Source organism: Lampris incognitus, chromosome 21 (genome assembly GCF_029633865.1).
Source record: "Lampris incognitus isolate fLamInc1 chromosome 21, fLamInc1.hap2, whole genome shotgun sequence".
NCBI classification, from domain to species: Eukaryota; Metazoa; Chordata; class Actinopteri; order Lampriformes; family Lampridae; genus Lampris; species Lampris incognitus.
The window spans coordinates 14,782,221-14,801,361 of record NC_079231.1 but is presented as its reverse complement, the minus strand read 5'-3'; the positions used below and the strand labels follow the sequence as shown (position 1 = coordinate 14,801,361).

Below are 19,141 nucleotides of genomic sequence, written 5' to 3'. Positions count from 1 at the left end.
GCTCTGCATGTTCTCCGAGGCCCTCGTCACACCAGGAATCAGCAGAGCAAAATTCTGTCATGTGTACTGAAAGCTTGCTGACCAAAAACACTAAATAGAGCAAATTAAAGAGATGTTACGGTCTACTCCTGCTCCACGGCTGCATGCGAACCACGGCCGTCAAAGTCTACCAAAGTTGAACTCTGTGCAAATGCATCAAACGAATTTATTTTGCTACCGGAAGCGAGTCCACTGATACGCAGCCACGATTCCACTCAAATTAATTGATTTCGGTGCCGGCTATCGCTGTTACAGATGCGTGTGTGATATGGGCCCAGCTCATTAGAGCACAGTTGGAAACGGGAAAAAGAGCTCTAAAATATGTGTTGTTGATGTTGCTTCGCAGGAGAGCTTTGCCAGCCTGCAGGGCCTGCTCTTCTCCTGTAAGTACAAGGTCCTCCTGCAGCCCATCAGCACCCGGGGCCACCCCCCGGCAGAAAGCGCCAGCTTCTCGACTCCCTCCTGTGCCACCATCCAGGCCAAAAGTCCGAAACCCATCGCTTGTTCCACAGGAGAGGGTGAGAGACCTGCAGCACTGCATCTTCCACAGTGTGTGGTGTGGAGATCAGAGAGATCACGCCTAAAATCCTTTTAGTCATGAATGATTTGTGTGTATGTGTATGTGTGTGTATGTGTGTTATGGATGAGTGGCGTATTGTTTCATCGTCGGCATTGTTATGTACAAACCTGCAAGAGTCACGCTGTAAAGGATGCAATATAAGGCAACCGAGTCCATCAGTTACTGCAAGATGGAAAAGACAAACTAGAAATGGTTTGCATTTTTTATGGCTGCTCTCGAAGAAAATAATCTAGCCCATCTGACGAATAAGATAATTTAGTCTGTGTGGTGAGGTGGAGTGTGGACCGGACAGATAATCACACCAGAGACTGGGCGAGAACTGAAAATGACGGGGGACACAGACCCGGATAGTTCTCTCTCCAACAAGACTTCTAACTAGACAAATGTGTGTCTGTGATGACGTTCCGGCCAAAAATCCCAACCGTTTCCCCGTGTTACCTCCGGCTTGGTCAGGCGTCCCTACAGACACAGTTGGCCGTGTCTGCGGGTGGGAAGCCGGATGTGGGTATGTGTCCTGGTCGTTGCACTATCGCCTCCTCTGGTCGGTCGGGGCGCCTGTTCGGGGGGGGGGGACTGGGGACTGGGAGAATAGCGTGATCCTCCCACGTGTTACGTCCCCCTGGTGAAACTCCTCACTGTCAGGTGAAAAGAAGCGGCTGATGACTCCACATGTATCGGAGGAGGCATGTGGTAGTCTGCAGCCCTCCCCGGATCGGCAGAGGGGGGCGGAAGCAGTGACCGGGACGGCTCGGAAAATAGGGTAATTGACCAAGTACAATTGGGGAGAAAAAGAGGGGAAAATCCCCCCCCCCCAAAAAAAACCCCAACCGTCACATGGGTAGCAACATGTTTATGTCACCCAGCAGTGGCTGGTCCACCAGAGAGGGTAGTGGCAGACCAACTTAGTTAGTGGTTTCAAAATGACTCCAGGGAAGTGTATTCAAAAAATGAATGCAACCAGAATCTTGGAGATTGCCACTTTAATAATGCAGTACATATCAGGAAAAAAGTATTTTTTTGCAATATCTTTCAGTCCCTATTGGGTAGGTAGTGTGTGTCTGTCTGTCTATCTACCTTTATGCTTATTTCCCCTTTCTTTATTCGCCCATACTCTCTTTGGTTGTGTTGCAGCAGGGGTGGCTCCTCAGAAGGTCCCGATCAAGGCAGAGAACCTTACAGCATCTTTCGAGGCCCATGAAAACAACCTGACGGCTGTCTTCACCTGGGACCTTTCCACGCCTCATCCCTTGCACCAGCTGACGGGCTACCAGGTGACCTGGGCAGATGTCACCTCTACCGGCCGTCACAACAACATCAACCAGGGCCATAGCCTCATCTCCCAGTCCCAGATCCTACCCCCAGTGAGTGGTCGAAATAATCCTGAACAAACCTTGGACTTCATGTCCATGATCTGTTCTTGTAGTTGGTTTTATTAATATAAAAACTAATTGAGTTTTTAGATTATGGTAGTAATTATTATTTTATCAGTAAGTAATGTTTCATCAGTTCTTGGAATGGAATGAGGCTTAGTTGGTTTCCCAGGGTAAGTTTTGTACAATACATGGATAGTTTCACTATTTTTGGATTTAACTCAAGCTCTTTCATCACGCTGTATCTGCTACCCAGTATTTTCAGCCACTGTCTTCCATAATCAATCTCAAAAATAAGAAAATGCCACATAAATAATTCTAAAAACAACTCTATGGAGAAGGGTTGTCAACCCCTTTGGAAGGGCGAAACGTCAACAAGCAGATCTAAGAAACTGCTCTTTGGCTGAATAAATAATGTGACAGAACCAAGTCATGGTTAGGCCTTATCTATATTTGTATTGACTTTATTATAATGGTATGTCAGTAAATGTGTTTTCATCTGACACAGAAAACTGAATGTGAGAAGGCAATCTATCACCCCCATGCCAAATGGGAACCCTTCAGGAAGAAGTTATTCTTCCATGTTTAGAACCGGGCGGAGAGTAAACTTAATAAACTGGTCTCACAGGAAAGCCTCGATATCAGGTCAGCCGAGGTGATATTTACAGGGTTCCCATGCATCCGGGAAATTTATAGACTAGTTTTCCAGTCATGGGAAAACCCCTAGAAAATTGCAAAACTGGTCAAAATGTTCTGGAAATACTATTCAAGTTGTGGAAAATTATTACACTACATAGTCCATTTAGAGACTGTTGAGGCTTCCACCGATTCATTGGTAAAGCCTGAGTGCAGGAATTTTACACATAAATGAACGTCCGTTACATTCATTCCCTTGCCAGACAAGTTCACACAATGCTGATTAAGCCTATCACCGCCAGGTAAATCTCTCTGTATTTTGCAGCATACCGAAGTTTTAAATCCGGTGTCTGGGGCGACATTCCCGCGCTGGCGCACCGGAAGTGATGCATAGTGATGCATTTTGCGTCAACCAGCAACGATCGCTTTGCTGGAGCAAAACTTCCGTGTTACGAAAGCGTTTGCATGCCCCTGATTGGCTTGCCTTCAGGGAGTTCTCCCAGAAAGCTTCTGGGCTTGGAAGCTATGGCGGAAAAATCTAAAAAGTGTATAAGAAATATTTTTATTCTCCAGAGAAAGAAGAAAGTCGATGTTGAAAGGGAGGATAAAAAAAAAAAGGAAAAAAAGAAAAAGAATCGACGGCGAGGACAAACACGGATTGGTGCAGCTTTTTCTCGTTGGACAGCGTTGAAAAGAAGATTAGTAATGACTCTCACTGCCAGAAGGGGGAGACAAAACTTACGCACTGCAGGTTTAAAGAGCAACTAAACCCGAGACCATTTTGGTGTGCTTGCTGACATCTACAGGTGAAACACCATATAAAGGTTAAAAACATGTCAGGCTGGTCTTGGTACTCTGTGATGTCTGTTGGATGTAGGTGAACCAGCACTGACGGCACTACTGACAATTCTTAGTGCTGGCTCTGTTGGTCTGTAAGTGCTGGTTCTTTGGTACGCCTACATCCAATAGACCCATTATTTATGTTATTAGCTGCAGCTGTGTTTATCCTGCTATGCTAACGTCACAGAGTACCAAGACCAGCCTGCCATGTTTTTAGCCTTTACATGGTTTTTTCCACCTATAGATGTCAGCAAACTCACTAAAATGGTCTGGGGTTTAGTTATTCATTAACACTGGAACTGACCTTCAATGAACAACAGCTATCATTTATGAGCAAAACTCCTGGAAAATTATTTCTTAAAAAAAAAAGAAAAGAAGCGGGAACACTGTGTTTAGGGAGCCATTGTTTATTCTCTGCGTTTCCATGTTTATGGTTCCCTGGCGATAATGTATACACTACGAAAAGCCTCCCTTGTTTCCCCCCCCAATTCCTCTGCTTTGCTTTCCCCCCTGGTTTATCTCTCCTCTCCCCTCATCTCGCCTCCTGTCCCCTCCTGTCTCAGGAGCATAACACCCTGGTGGTCTCCGGCTTGCATCTGGCCAGTGTCTATAGGCTGGAGGTGCAGGTGATCACGGCGGATGGAGAGGGTCCTGTCACCAGTCGCACCTTCCACACCCCGAGATCCCACGCTACCGTCAAACACAGTAAGGCGACACCCACACTATGAATGCTCCCATTGTGAGCATACGAGAAAATCTCGAGTTTCAGGAATCAGGAGGAATTCCAGGAATTATTAGTGCAAGTGTGTTTTGGAGTCGATGTTTGGTGAATGATTGGTGAATGATTAATAGTTTTGATGTAATTTGGCTTATCATGCTGCCATTTGTATCGCCTGGTAACCGATACATTGGCTGGCTGACTGATGACTCTTTAATCTCTTCTCATTTAGGAGTCGGACTGAGGAAGCATCACATTGAGCAGCCAGTCATCGAGAGACATTGAGAGTGAATAGCTGATCGAATCGCATAAATCAAACTCAGGACCCTGGAGAATCTGTTGAGCGGTTCCTGGCTGTGACAAAGTGCGGCCTCAGCAGCGTCATGACAGTTTCCCCCTCCCAACTTTCAAGCCATTCTCTGTCTCTCCCATGCAACCCTTACGAAAAGAGAAGACTAGTAAAGTCGAGATAGCAATACAAATATTAACTTCAATAAGCCAACGTGACTTTCGAAAAATCTAAACTCGTCAGAGTCCAGCAGGGGGGAAAAATCCCTTACTCAATACTTAACTTTGACCCAGCAATAAGATTTAATGCCAGTTCTGCCAAGAAAGGAATTGGGGTCCACCAGTGATGGACAATATGGAAAATAACATTAACATGATAATAAGAAGGATTTTTTACATGATATTTATATGCAATAATACCATATTTAAGAACACAACTGGGGGGGTGTCCAGGTAGCGTGGCGGTCTGTTCCGTTGCCCACCAACACGGGGATCGCCAGTTCAAATCCCCGTGTTACCTCCGGCTCGGTCGGGCATCCCTACACACACAACTGGCTGTGTCTGCGGTTGGGAAGCCGGATGTGGGTATGTGTCCTGGTCGCTGCACTAGCGCCTCCTCTGGTTGGTCGGGGCACCTGTTCGGGGAGGGGGAACTGGGGGGAATAGTGTGCTCCTCCCACCTGCTACTTCCTCCTGGTGAAACTCCTCACTGTCGGGTGAAAAGAAGTGGCTGGCGACTCCACATGTATCAGAGGAGGCATGCGGTAGTCTGCAGCCCTCCCCGGATGGGCAGAGGGGGTGCAGCAGCGACCGGGATGGCTCGGAAGAGTGGGGTAATTGGACGGGTACAAATGGGGAGAAAAAAAAGGGTTTTTTTTTTAAAAGAAATAATAATTAAATAATTAAATAAAGAACACAACTGGGATTCATCACTTTGAACCAAAACTATCAAACCAAAACCAGTTTTCAAACACCACATCACTGACAGACAGTAAACTCTAATATTGATCTATTGCCCAGCCCTATTGCCCACCTTTTCACAAGTGGTAAATTCCTCCTGTAGTTTTAGATGTATGGCTACACATCTGAATAGCATGCAGTTACAGTGACTAGCCCATTTTAGTACATGCCGTACCCCCTTGTCAAATGTGTTGGTGGTTTTTGCATGCAGAAAACACAGATAAATCTTAGCATTGTCATTGCCTATGCCTGGGTCGCTAACCCTAAGAAACGCTATAAAACATTTTAATACTAAAAAAAAAGAAAAAAAGAAAAAAAAAAGATTTTACCTGCTCCAATTCAGTGATCATTTCTACCGTCGTTGCAAATGAATTTGGTTAGAAAATGTAGCGTCCTTTTGACTTTATACTGTAAATGCTGTATATACTGTATTTATTAGTTGTGGTTTATTTGTGTCTGAATGAGTGTCTATTGTAAACCTGATCCGTCTCTTCTGTGCGTGTGTTTAACCTTTTGCAAACCCCCCAGAGACCCTGTAAAAAGACGTTGTTGTTTTCTTGTTTTTTTTTTTAAAGTAAAGATAAACTCAACATCAAAGTGAATGCGGCACATGTCATTTCTAATCTACTTAATATTTGAGCCGTCTTCTTCTTCTGGTTAGCTCATCAGCATCTTTTTCTGAATTCAGCCTCGACCTTTGTCTGTTCTGGGAAATTTCTTTTTTTTTTGAAACGATGGCGTAACTAAGACTGCATTCCAACTGGGAAGAGCGGAGCCATGAGAAAGCATAGATCTGCACTCTAATTCTATCACCATCATTCTTTGGTGGGTGTGCAAACAAAATGTTAGCGGAACCCCGGGGGATTATGCAGCAGTGTGTGCGCACGCTTGCGCGTGCACGCCCACACACACACACACGCACGCACATGCACTCGCATACATTGCGCACACACAGGCTGCCGAGGAACGCTCGCATTGCTCAGAGCTCATTGCGTCATGCCTCATTCCCATTCACCACCGTGCACTGATCTTTTTGTTCAAGCTTGTCAGGCAGAATGCGTATGTGTATTCAGCTTGGCTTCACCAGCTGTGTGTGTGTGTGCTTGCATGTACCGTATGTGTGTTATTAGTGTTGAGTGGTTGTTTGCGTGCGTAGGTTCAATATGAATGCATGCGTGTGCGCTCATGTTTGCACGTACAGTATGGCGTACAGTCTGCACCACGGTATCGCGTCAGAGATATCTCACAATCTCGCCGGAGATACTGTAGAGGAAAACAGTTACCGCGGTACCACACGTCAGACTGTCACGAGAGTCAACAGCTGGGATTCTTAATGCTCTGTTTATGCTAATGGGCCTCAGGCCTGGTGCGGCTCTGTGATGAAATATCATCTAAAACACTTGTATGCAACATGAAAAGGATAAATGTACTGGCGCACACTGTACACTGGCGCTGCTGTGGGAGTCCATTTGGATAAAGAATAGCTGTGCCCAGAACATAAAGACCATCTTTACACAGGATTTATGGACGTTTCAAGGTCCAGGACTTTTCCTTTACCCGCCTTAATACATTTAACACAGTCTTCAATAAGAGAGAGAGAGGGGTGGGGGAGAGAGAGGGGGCAGAGAGAGAGAGAGTTGGGGGGAGAGGGGGCAGAGCGAGAGAGAGAGAGGGGGGCAGAGAGAGAGAGAGAGAGCGAGAGAGATGAAAGGTGGACCAAGGGAAAAATTTGTTAAGTTGGGTGGCAGAATAGAACAGAACAGAACAGAATAGAATAGAATAGAATAGAATAGAATAGAATAGGATCCTTTGGAAAATCATGAAACTGTTGCATTCAAATTACTCTGGATGCTTAGGGACATAAATGAAATGTTAAAATTTCAAATATTGTCACCCTCACTACATTCCTGGGCAGAACTAAAAACAAAAGCAATAATAACCATCATGCTTCACATCAGAGGGTGAGCTGAGGTAAAGGCTTCAGTCCCAGAAGCCCCACTGATAGGATATTAAAAGTTTACTTTCCCAAACACGAGATCCACATGGATATGAAAGGAAGAGCTATTGCCGGTCTTACAACACTGAGTATTTTAAGCTGTTTACAAGATCCGTATGGGGCACTTACTTAGAACTGCACATGCCATGAAGGTACCATTTGAGAGTTTTGTTTAAAAAGCGTGGTGACCCTAATGAACCAATAATAATTTTGCAGCATAACACGCATGGAGTGTTTTGAAACTGTGTGGAACTGCACTACTGCCTTTTCAAACACACATAAAACTTCCTCGAGAGGACTTGTTGAAAAATGGATTCATGATGTGCAATAGCCAAAGCAGATTTGGTTTTCACTTCAAGTGGACCGTGTTGAAACGTGCACGTAATGGAAATGAAATGCGCCTGCAAACCAAAGTGTTACGGCGCGGAGCTGAGCAAATCTACCTTTTATGTCGGTGAATTTGTTGAAATTGGATGTTTTTGATGAGAAATGTGCACGTAATGCTTAGCAATTTTATCACGCTGTGTCAAGCTCTCCCTCTCCCACCCTCTGTCTGCACACAAACACCATCTTACTTAATGTCCAATCTCTCCACAAAATCCTCTTCATGTTAAGTAACTGGGTAACAGTAATTAACAATAACATTCTAAAAGGCATTTTGATTCTTGCAATACTGACGCGATGTCTGTTGATACGACTGGCAGGCACAGATCTGTGATGGTGTCATGGGACAGCCTTGCATGTTTAGCTAGCCTCTGGACAGTTTACAAGGACAAGCAGAGCAAGGAGATCTGATAATAAACGAATTCTTGGCTCCTAATGAGCAAGGAGACCTTGAAATTGAAACGTAATATCTTATTTAATTCAATGGGATGTGCCCTACACAATGGATTCCCTCCAAACCCCCATTTCCCCTCAGCCCCCCTCTCTCTGTTTGGCCTCACCAACCAACTGTCTGTCTGTTTATCTGTCCATTTGTTTCTTTCTGCGCCTCCATCTGACTTTCATCGCTCTCTCTGTCTCTCTCTCCATAATACCCTCCAGACATGGAGTTATTATGATGTAGGGCCAACCACTCAGAAATGTAGCTCGTCTCGGGGAAGAGGACAGCCCCAGACCCACACTGGTCTTTTAATAAAAGTGCAGATGATTTGTTTTGTGTGTGGTTATCAAAGGGCATGCAGCCCAGCACAAGAAAAAAAATCCAGGTAGGGTTTACAGTGGGTTTATACTGGTAGTTTTTTCCCCCGGTGCACCAGAACAAAAGATGATTTATGTTGCCTGTACCGCTCACATGAAATACAGAGGTTTACATGTTTATGGGCACCAGGGTGTAGACTATCTAGCAAACTATAAAGTCTAAACAGCGCCATAACTCAGATTTTATAGGATGGCCGTGCTCAAAAGCTATAGAGGAGTGCAATAATACGACACACTATGCACGCTAAACAAAAACAGCTTTACAGAATCAGCATCACCACAGCCGAAGGCAAAATTCTTACGGGTAAAACAAGGTGTCTGAAATGTCCAAAACAATTTTTTTTTGGTTTAACATAATTTCATTCTGAAAGGATTTTACCTTCACACGGTAGATTGTGGTGTGATATATTCCCTTTTAAAAAAAGCAACTTTATAACCATTGCTCAAATGGCTCTACACAAAGGCTCTCTGGTACTTTCAGAGACTTTAAAGCTGCAACGCTTTTTTGTTTGGTCTTTTTTTTTTTTTTTTTTTTTTTTCAGAAATCTCTACCACCCATGAACTTGTATTTGTGGTAGCATTTGACTCAACTAAACCTCAGACATTAATTCGAAATGAAACAAGATTTGCCAGTATCAATTTCGGTACACTATAAGAAGATTATTGTGATATATACAGTAAACTACTGGCAGTTAGTGGCCAGTAAGATACTGTAATTGAGTTCACTTGTATAATAATACTGTGATATATTTACAGTACCACTTGTTCTCCCATGCTATCAAACTCAGTATATTGGTGTTTGAGAGTACAGTAATGTACTGTAAAATAAAATACTGTGAACTTACTGGCAGCTAGTGGCCAGTAAGTTGCTGTAACCATGGTTAGAGTAGATTACTGTTATCTTTAAATACACCAGTGGTATCATTGTTTTGAACAATTTGTAAATTTGTAAATTGTTGATTGAGTTTCTAAAAACCTTCTCTTTTCTTTCTCCGTCCTCCTTTTTTTTTTTCTTCTTTTTTTTTTTTGACCCCCCCCCCCCCATTTTTCGCCCCAATTGTATCCGGCCAATTACCCCGCTCTTTCGGAGCTGCCCTGGTCGCTGCTCCATCCCCTCTGCCGATCGAGGGAGGGTTGCAGACTACCACATGCCTCCTCTGATACATGTGGAGTCGCCAGCCCCTACTTTTCACCTGACAGTGAGGAGTTTCGCCAGGGGGACGTAGCAAGTGGGAGGATCACGCTATTCCCCACAGTTCCCCCTCCCTCCTGAACAGGTGCCACGACTGACCAGAGGAGGCGCTAGTGCCGCGACCAGGACACATACCCACATCCGGCTCCCCACCCACAGACACGGCCAATGGTGTCTGTAGGGACGCCCGACCAAGCCGGTGGTAACATGGGATTCGAACAGGAGAGCCCCGTGTTGGTAGGCAACGGAATAGACCGCTACGCTACCTGGATGCCCTGTCCTCCTTTTCTTAGCCCCCGGCCCTACCCATAAAATTGACATGCTGTTCTGGGTGTCTGGGGGAATTTAGAGCTAAGAACCAGGTGGGAGAATGATTAAGGGGCAAAAAAGTAAAACTACACGTACAACGTATGGTTGTGTTCTCTGTGTTTATGAAAATAAACACAATATACCAAAAAATTAGCTTGTGCCTAATTTCCTTTGTTCCATGTCTTGTTTATTGTACAAATTGTAACAGACACAGGCAAGCTGCAGCCTTCAGATGCATGCATTTCTAAAAACAACAGTAAAATTAGAAACCACAAACCAGTCAACATTTAAATACAGCTGTAACATGAACAATGCATGGTAAATTGACAAAATACTCAGGTCACTTCTTCAGTCAACCACATGCAAATATTTTAGGGGAACCCGGCCAAACTGAAAAGGTGCCCTTTGACAAACACTAAGCTTTTTTTTTTTGCATCATCGCTGATGTAACATGAATTTATATTAAAACACATGCCCCATCTAAAAACAAAACGAACACCAAAAATAGCAGTTAGAAATGATAACTCTTGTCTAATCTAAACATGGGAATTTAATTGTCCATGGGGTGGCTGGTGTCAGTCAGAGCCCTGAAAATAAAGACAAACACATTTAATAAGCAACGAAGTTCTTTATCTTGAAAGGTATTACTATTGTCTACAATGTGAAGGAAAACCTATTATCGAAACCTCACCTGCATCTAGTCATTCTGCCAATCGAACTCTTAGAAGTTCTTGATAAGGGAAATGACATGGGGGGGGGGGGGTCATAGCTGAGGTCTTCTGCCAAGCCATCCTGTCAGTCTTCAGCTCATTGTGCCTTGACATCGCACTGCTGGAATAAGGATTAATCCTTATTAGGATCCATTTAAAATGAGAAATGAATGTTAACATTCAGAAACACTTATCTTCCCTCATTGTGAGCATCAGCATCAGCCCCTCTGAAGTTGGATTATGTTTTCAGAAAGATAGGCAAGATAAGCAGTGTCAAACTGACCTTTTAGGGCTAGGACTAACGCAAAAGTTTTTAACTCAATACCAAGGTCAGCATCTCATAATTTGAAAGTATAACCCGACTTAAGGATGTAGAAATCATCTAATAAAATATATATATTTGGTATATAAATATTTGGTCAGAAACTGATGTTCAAGAAGCCCAATAGTGGGCAACTGTCAACTGTGTGACATCATACTCACCTCATCCCATGTATGACGGGCATGGTCTTCTCTGCTCCATGAGGAAAAACATGACGAACAAACATTGCTTCCCAGTATTATTTTTAGGCACATTAGCGTTAGATCTTCATGCATCCTAGCCAAAAGGTGGGTTGAGCTTGTATTACTGCGTACGTCCTGGAAAGCTTCAATTAAGGCCAGAATTACACTGGCTGGCGACATCGTGGCCCAGTGGTTAGCACTGTCGCCTCACAGCATGAAGGTCCTGGGTTCGAACCCCGGGGTTGTCCAACCTGGGGGGGGGTTCGTCCTCTGTGTGGCGTTTACATCTTCTCCTCGTGCATGCTGCGGGTTTTCTGCGGGTGCTCCGGTTTCCTTCACCATCAAAAAGACATGCATGTTAGGGTTTACAGTCTTCTGTGCCCTTAACCAAGGCAATGGGGGAAAAAAAACTGGAGTTGGTCCCCAGGTGCTGCATGAAAGCGGCAGCCCACTGCTCCTAGCTACACAGATTACAGCTAGAATGGATTAATTTGCACTAACTGAATTTCCCCAAGAGGATTAATAAAGGAAAATTAAACAAACTTAAAAGCATTTTAGCCTACATCCGAAGATAAAACATGGCCCAGTTGTTCAAGAAATCCTCCCCGTACACTTCATCTTTTGCATTATCACTCCCATCATCTAAGTCCATCTCAAATTTCACTGTTTGTGGAACTACTCATGCTGGGGGAGGCAGTGCTATTAGAGGTATGGCTACCACACGGGGGATAAGGATATGTGTTTTTTGTGTTTCCAGCTCAAGCATGAGGAAAAAGATGATTGGACACAGAAATACTTTGATCAGTTGGCATAGGGGCATGATCCTTTTCTTCCATTTCCAATATGCAGCTGAAAGTGCTCGCATAAGGTTGAAAAAAATTGCTAACACAAAGCTACAACCATGAGTTCTGCATGCCAAATAAACTCTTTCAATGTGTTTTTGTGCTACTGGTGGAAATCTAAAGTTTGCAAGATTTCTGTGCATCTCAAATGCAGAAATTAGAGCTGCACAGTGCTCACACAGTTAAGGCATTTTGATGAGGAGTAACACTGAATTGCTTGTTAAAGGGTAATTACGGTATTTTTAAACCTGGACCATATTTTCTAAACGACTAACAGGGACAACATTTTTTGGAACTGCTCAAGTATTGAACGAGAACACTTCAGCCGGCACCTGCACATCGGGCTGCAATGTAATCCTTGGGGGCAATAGCGCCCATCAATGTATGTCCACTAAAAGTGCTTGCTTTTGCCACTGAGGCTCAGATTGTTATTGTAAGTGTCTGAATATGGAAAGGATTCCTACAGAGATAGAGCCTTTTCTTTACGTTTCGCTGCTTCCAGTATCTTGTAATACCCTTTTTACTGCTAATACAATTTGTGCGCCGAGGCGTGGTTTCTGATGTTTGCAAAAGAAGAAGTCAAGCCGAACATCATCAGAGCTCACCATTCATTTGGGGCAGCCTAACCTGAGACATAGATGAACTGCTAGCAATAATCTATTTCCAAAGTCACGGCTGAATATTTAGCTGATTTCGACAATGTGGATGAGGTATTTAAATGGCCGCCCGTATTTATTTGAGCCAGAGTATACGGATGAAGTGCTCCTAGAAATTGAAGAGAGGACAAGGAGAGAGAGAGAGAGAGAGAGAGAGAGAGAGAGAGAGAGAGAGAGAGAGAGAGAGAGAGAGAAGGAGGGAGGCAACAAGCAGAGAAGAATGAACCAGTTTCTTTGGCTAGCAGCAGTCATCAATTGAAACCGGCGATCGGTCGCTGGTTTCATTTGCAAACGGTGACCGGCGATTTCATAAGCATATGAAACCGATCGCCAGCATTACATATCAGGATGTGATCCCAGAAAGTTGAATCAGTTCATCTAGACATGAAGTTTAGTGGGCGAGACATTTCATCACTTTTCTAAGTGACTTCGTGGACGTTATACAACTGTGCTGTTTATAAGGTTGGGGACAGCCCGCAGTCAGCTGAGACTGACGAAGTCATTTTGATGAGTGATGAAACGTTTCTCCTACTAAACTTTGTGTCCAAATGAACTGATTCAACTTTCTGGGATCACATCCTGATGTGTAATGATGGCAGTCGGTGTGGCATATAGGATATATAGGATTTCATGGCGCAGAAAAACAAAATAAGTTGAAACTTTAGCAAATAAAATTGCTGAATGTTCTGACAGAGAACGTTGGGTCAAATCAATATTACTGTGCAGATGACTGGGTGTATTTGGCATTGTATCAACGTGATTTTAGCAAGCTGTCCGTCAAAATTATTATTTTATGATGCTTCTTTCATTGCTTGGTGATATGGACTGCTCCCATGTGGCGAATGAAACAATGTCTTGTACATTTCTCCTCATATCTGCTTTGCTATAACTTGCTCTTTTATTTACTATGGAAAGTTCTAGTTATTATGATTCAGTCTTTGCCTCAGGTACCATTAAATGACTGTGGGCCCTCTCTAAAACAGGTGTATTAGTGAAGTCTAGGGTTGCTTCTAAAGGTAATACTGTGTACCTAATTGAATTGGGGTTTGCTAAAGTGAAAGGGGTTGAATACTTTTGGAAACAGCATTTTCCATTTTTATTTTTCTTAAAAAATATTTTGCAGTTTAAGCCTCGCTTTACTTACTGGTTATTCATTAAAAGTATTGTTGCAAATTAAAATATCATTTATAAAAAATATTAATATATTGTTATCCAATGAAATTAGTGATTTAGCGGGGGGAGGGGGTTGAAAAATTGCAAGGCAAGATATGCATGTCATTTTCTCATTAGGGGCTGAGCCCCCCTAAAGATCTGATCTAGAACCGCCCCTGCTGCAAGTCCAGTCCATCTTGTCTCTAACGTTAACTTAACATTACTTTCAGAATAGAGTGAAGCTAATGGCAAGCTGCAGCCTGTGGCTAAAAGTGGACGCCCGTTGGCAAAGATAAAAACACGTTTTCGATTACTTCTCTCCCCCTCAACATTTAAAAAAATTAAACCTTTAACCATACACACATGCATATACACCGGCAAAATCACACTTAAACAAAAATCACAGAAGCACATGTGCTGAAAATGAAAGAGCAGATTTTCGGGTCACTACTGGCTAACGTTGCTATACTGAAACTGCGGTGTTTTGGCGCGTGGAATGGCGACACAAAATCGAATTTAGTTCACATTCAAACTGACTTCACTTAGTCTAGTATCACTATATGGAGGCGAACCAGGTTTGTTTTAATACAGGGTTGACAGGACTGAACTCAGTGCAGCTTTGACAGTCAAAGGCAGAACAGAAAGAGCAGAATGAAAGACAAGCAAGCTTGATGACAAATTCAAACAGAATCTAAGAAATATTATTGCATATCATCATAAGTGGATATCAAATGATCATAGCCAACAAGAAATACTCTTTTTTGCCTTTGATGTGCACCACAAGTTTCTATCAATAATTCAGTATTTGCTATGATTAATTGGCATTTAACCCTGAATCTTTTTCATTCTTGTGCAGATCATAGACGGCTTATATATACTCAATGATTAGAATATGTTGTTTTTTTAAATCAGGGAAAAAACTTGCAATAATACACTGGCTACAGTATTTTCAACAGTTGATCGCTATGATTTTCCATCGACCAGTGATTTATTCCCTGGGATATACAGTTCAATACTATAAATTTGATGTCCAGTGATGTATTGTGCACAAAACATAAACTTATTGTGGATTTCACAAATACAGTGTACCTACATTAGATTTACTCTTTTAGTCCTTACATCCAACATGTATTAGGTGTAGTCACATTTAGTCATTGTTATTCTTCTTGATTTTAGTCTAGTTTTAGTTGACAAATACTCCTTGAAGTTTAATGCTAGTTCTAGCCCCATTTTATATTCTATAATCCAATAAAAGTCATCTCCCTCGCTTCTTCTCAGGCCAAAGGGACCCCCAGCTTTGTGGAAACCTTGAAGCCCTTGAAGAAAGGGTTGTCTCTGGAACAGCCAACAAAATGTAACATAAACTTGATAGATGCTGAATACTTTAGTCTTTATGTCAAACCCAACCGTGAAATTAAATTACTTTGCATTTTGCAATCGCCGAATGGTGTGTCCTTTGCACCCCTTTCAGTGTAAAGTGCAGAAGACAGGGGGTTGGACAATGTGCAGAGTGTAACTGTGCACGTAAAGCCCTCTGGGCCTTAACCGTGATTTGGGTTAGACCAACACATCTGACGTGACTCGACAAGACGAACAGGCCAAACGCAGTGTCCCACCATGTCAATTCACTGCCTTTTCCTCACAATGACACGTCACATTCATTTCACCAGCTAGCTGATAACTTTGGTTAAGAGGCACAATGAAAATAAGATGTAAATTAACCACCAAACAGCGGGAACACTTACCGTTACACAGATGGGGGGGATGGAGACCGGAAGCTGTTTCTTCACGTTGTTTTCTTCGTATCTTCGTCAGTTTCAGCTAACTTTATAGTTTGTGGCTTTGTTGGCATTATAACTAAAACGCTGCCAGACCTCATCCGTTTTACTTCCTGAAAATTTAGCCCGCAATGACAAGTTTGACTTACTAATTCTTCATCAGAAAAATACACGTTATTTGAGGTCAGTTTACGAACGTCCGTCCGCTTTTTGCGGCGAAAGACACGAGCGGCCATATTTACGGGGAATTCCGCTGGCAACCCGGAAGTTAATAATAAATTACGGAAACGAACTCCAGGTCCTATGATTGACGGACACTACAGCCATACCGGTAATATAATAAGACTCCTGGATTTTAAGATTGTATTAATTGGACTTTATATAACTCCAGTTCAAAGAAAATTGGAAATTAATAGACAGCAATGGCCCAACTAGCCATTAGCTCAAATCGGCTAAGAATTATATCTGTAGTGATTGCCAACATTATGATAACTAAAAAAGGGGACTTTACAGTTTGAGTGATTTGATAATATTATAATCTCATATGTGTGTGTGATGGCCTGGCGGCCTGTCCAGGGTGTCTCCCTGCCTGCCGCCCAATGACTGCTGGGATAGGCTCCAGCATCCCCGCGACCCTGACAGCAGGATTTGGATAATGGATGGATGGAGACGCCCGAACAAGCCGGAGGTAACACGGGGATTCGAACCGCCAACCCGCGTGTTGGTAAGTAACGAAATAGACCCGGACGCCCACGTCAATAAAACTCTTTTTTCCCCCTTTTTCCAATTTGTATCCGGCCAATTACCCAGCTCCTCTTGAGCCGTCCCGTTCGCTGCTCCACCTCCTCTCCGCCGATCCGGGGGCGACCAGAGGAGGCGCCAATGCAGCGACAGGACACATACCCACATCCGACTTCCCACCCGCAGACACGGCCAATTGTGTCTGTGAGGACGCCCGACCAAGCCGGAGGTAACGCGGGGATTCGACCCGGCGATCCTGCGTTGGTAGGCAACGGAATGGGCCGCTACGCTATCCGGGTGCCCCACGTCAATAAAACTCGGTAGTGTGTAAGAAGAGTCAAGTGACGTCATCCGTGACATCATCACAGATATATTTTGAGATATTTTGACCTGTCAAAATGCAATTACAGATACCTTTAATTATTATTCTTACAAGTCAGATTGAAACTGCAGATATCTTGAATATCTCTGACAGAGCTGGTAAAGGGTTCAGTAAAGGGCTCAGTAAAGGGTTCTTTTACACGTGCCTTCTTTTATTTTACAAATTTGACACCCATCACCTATTTTTAGCATTTGATTTATGTTCACTACTTGGTTTAAAACTTGATTTAAACATTTCAATCGACTAACCAATAAACCAACCAATCAATCAACAAATCAATCAAACTTTATATAGCACAATGTATACATTGAAATGCACTGCGCTTCACATTAAGTGAAATTGCACAGATAAAAAAGTTAATGTTGAAAGAAAGAGGAAGACAGGTGGACAGACTTGTAATAAAAGTGTAAACCTTGATAAATGAAATTAATAAAAAATATATCTGATTAACCATTCGATAAATCAACAGCGGATTAACAGCTAATAAATAAAAGAAGAAGGGGTGAGAGCAGTATCCTAAAGAGAGCCTGTTTTTATTCACACTCCCTCAGGACAGTCAAAGCCTATGGCCAGCTGCACAACAGTGTAGCTGGAACTTGTTGGGTTTCTTTCAGCCACGCTGAAGGACACTAAGCAGAGGTGGATGCTTGCTGTCACCATGCTTGAATCCTGGCTCATCAGATTGAATGATGCTTTTCTAGCACCATCATACGATAGTATTGTTACTGTCATCATTAGCCTATATTTATGTTTTTTACATAACTTGTTACGATATCTCCCAGTCAATCATTTTACGATGTCTCCTAGTTTAGTTTAGTCTGCCAGTTTAGTTCAGTCAGTTATTTTGGCAGTCATCGTCTTCCACAGTTTGAGTCAGTCAGGCTATTACCGCTATTATTGTCTATAAGTCTTGCCTGTTTTATTTTGAAATCCACCTGTGTCGTCCTGTCAGTTCCTGCCCCTGGCTTTGTCCTCAGTCAACCCGTGTATCCCACACCTGTTCCTCATTCCCTCGTTAGCTCCCCAGTTTATATACTCCCCTGGTTTCCCCTGTTCCCCTGCCAGATTGTCTTGTGTCTTCAGCGAAGCTATCCAGCGTTTCATTAACTCTCGGTCTATGAGTCCACCTGTGTTTGAGGTTTTCTGCCGGTTTCCTGGACCTTGTTTCTCTTGCCTGCCCGTAATAGTATTTGTTCTTCTGTTTGGACTGAAAACCCTGGTAATGAACTTGTGCTTTGAACCTGTTTTGCCTGTCTGCCTGCCCCTTGTCTATCTGGTCGCCTGTCGGAGTGGTTTCCTGTGTACTGACCCTTGCCTACCCTTGACCATTAAACTTGAGTGTTACTGTAACCTCCCCGTCTGTGTTGTGCGTTTGGGTTCTTATCTGTCAGTTTCCCTGGTTAACGTAACAGTACAGTCTGGCTACACATGAACCCAGCTGACTCGGATTGCTGTCTGAATAGGCTGCTGACCTAGTCAGCCATATGCTGGCCCTTTCATGCCATTGCTAGCCATTTGCCTCCATAGCGGAGACACAGCAGTCTGCCTGTCCCGAGCTGGTTCCAGCCCTAAACCTGTTCCTGGGAACCTGCCTGGCCCAGGGAGGTCCTTGTAGCATCAACCAGAGTCTCAGCCTTCGTGGTCGGAAACCCAGTGGTTAAACAGGCCATGCAGAAACCAGACCAGTCCGTTCCAGAGCCTGTCCTGTCCCCCTCCAGAATCTGCAGCACCCCGTGGCCCAGCTCCCTATGTCTCCTGTGGCTCCACTTCCAGAGTCTGCAGCATTCCCAGTGGCCCAGCTTCTTGTGTCCCCTGTGGTCCAGCTTCCCTCGTCTCCTGCAGTTCCGCCTCCGGGATCTTAAGAGGCCCCACTTTCTATGGCTCTAGAGGTCTAACCCCCAGCTTCCTGTTTGCTCAGTTCCTGTCCACTCGGTCCCAGGGCCTCTGACCAGATTCCCCTGCACTGTGGCCGGCCACCCAAGCACCGCCTTCCTGGTTTCCTTTCATCTGGTCAACTTTCCAAGTGGTCCTGCCTACTTCACCAGCCTCAGGAGCCATCCCACCCATGTCGCCGGCCTCCAGGTCAGTCATCCTCTAGAGCGGCCGTGCACGTCTGGTTGTCCTCCTGCCTGTCCACTAGAACTACTCCACCCTTTAGTCCTGCGTCCTGGTCGCCCTCTAGATCGGTTGCATCAATCAGGCCAGCCTTCAGGCCATCCACCTGAGATCCCCGACCCCATTCATCGGC

General features: G+C 43.9%; 1 protein-coding gene across 1 annotated transcript in view; it reads left to right on the top strand.

The window, feature by feature from the left end:
* anos1a (anosmin 1a) overlaps window positions 1-18,841 on the top strand; it is a 39,557-nt gene extending 20,716 nt beyond the window's left edge. The window contains exons 11-14 of the mRNA XM_056301078.1: window positions 386-557; window positions 1,754-1,980; window positions 4,029-4,170; window positions 18,717-18,841. Coding sequence (XP_056157053.1) covers window positions 386-557; window positions 1,754-1,980; window positions 4,029-4,170; window positions 18,717-18,841 — 666 coding nt within the window. The remainder of the gene's footprint in view (window positions 1-385; window positions 558-1,753; window positions 1,981-4,028; window positions 4,171-18,716) is intronic.
* Window positions 18,842-19,141: the final 300 nt, after the last annotated feature.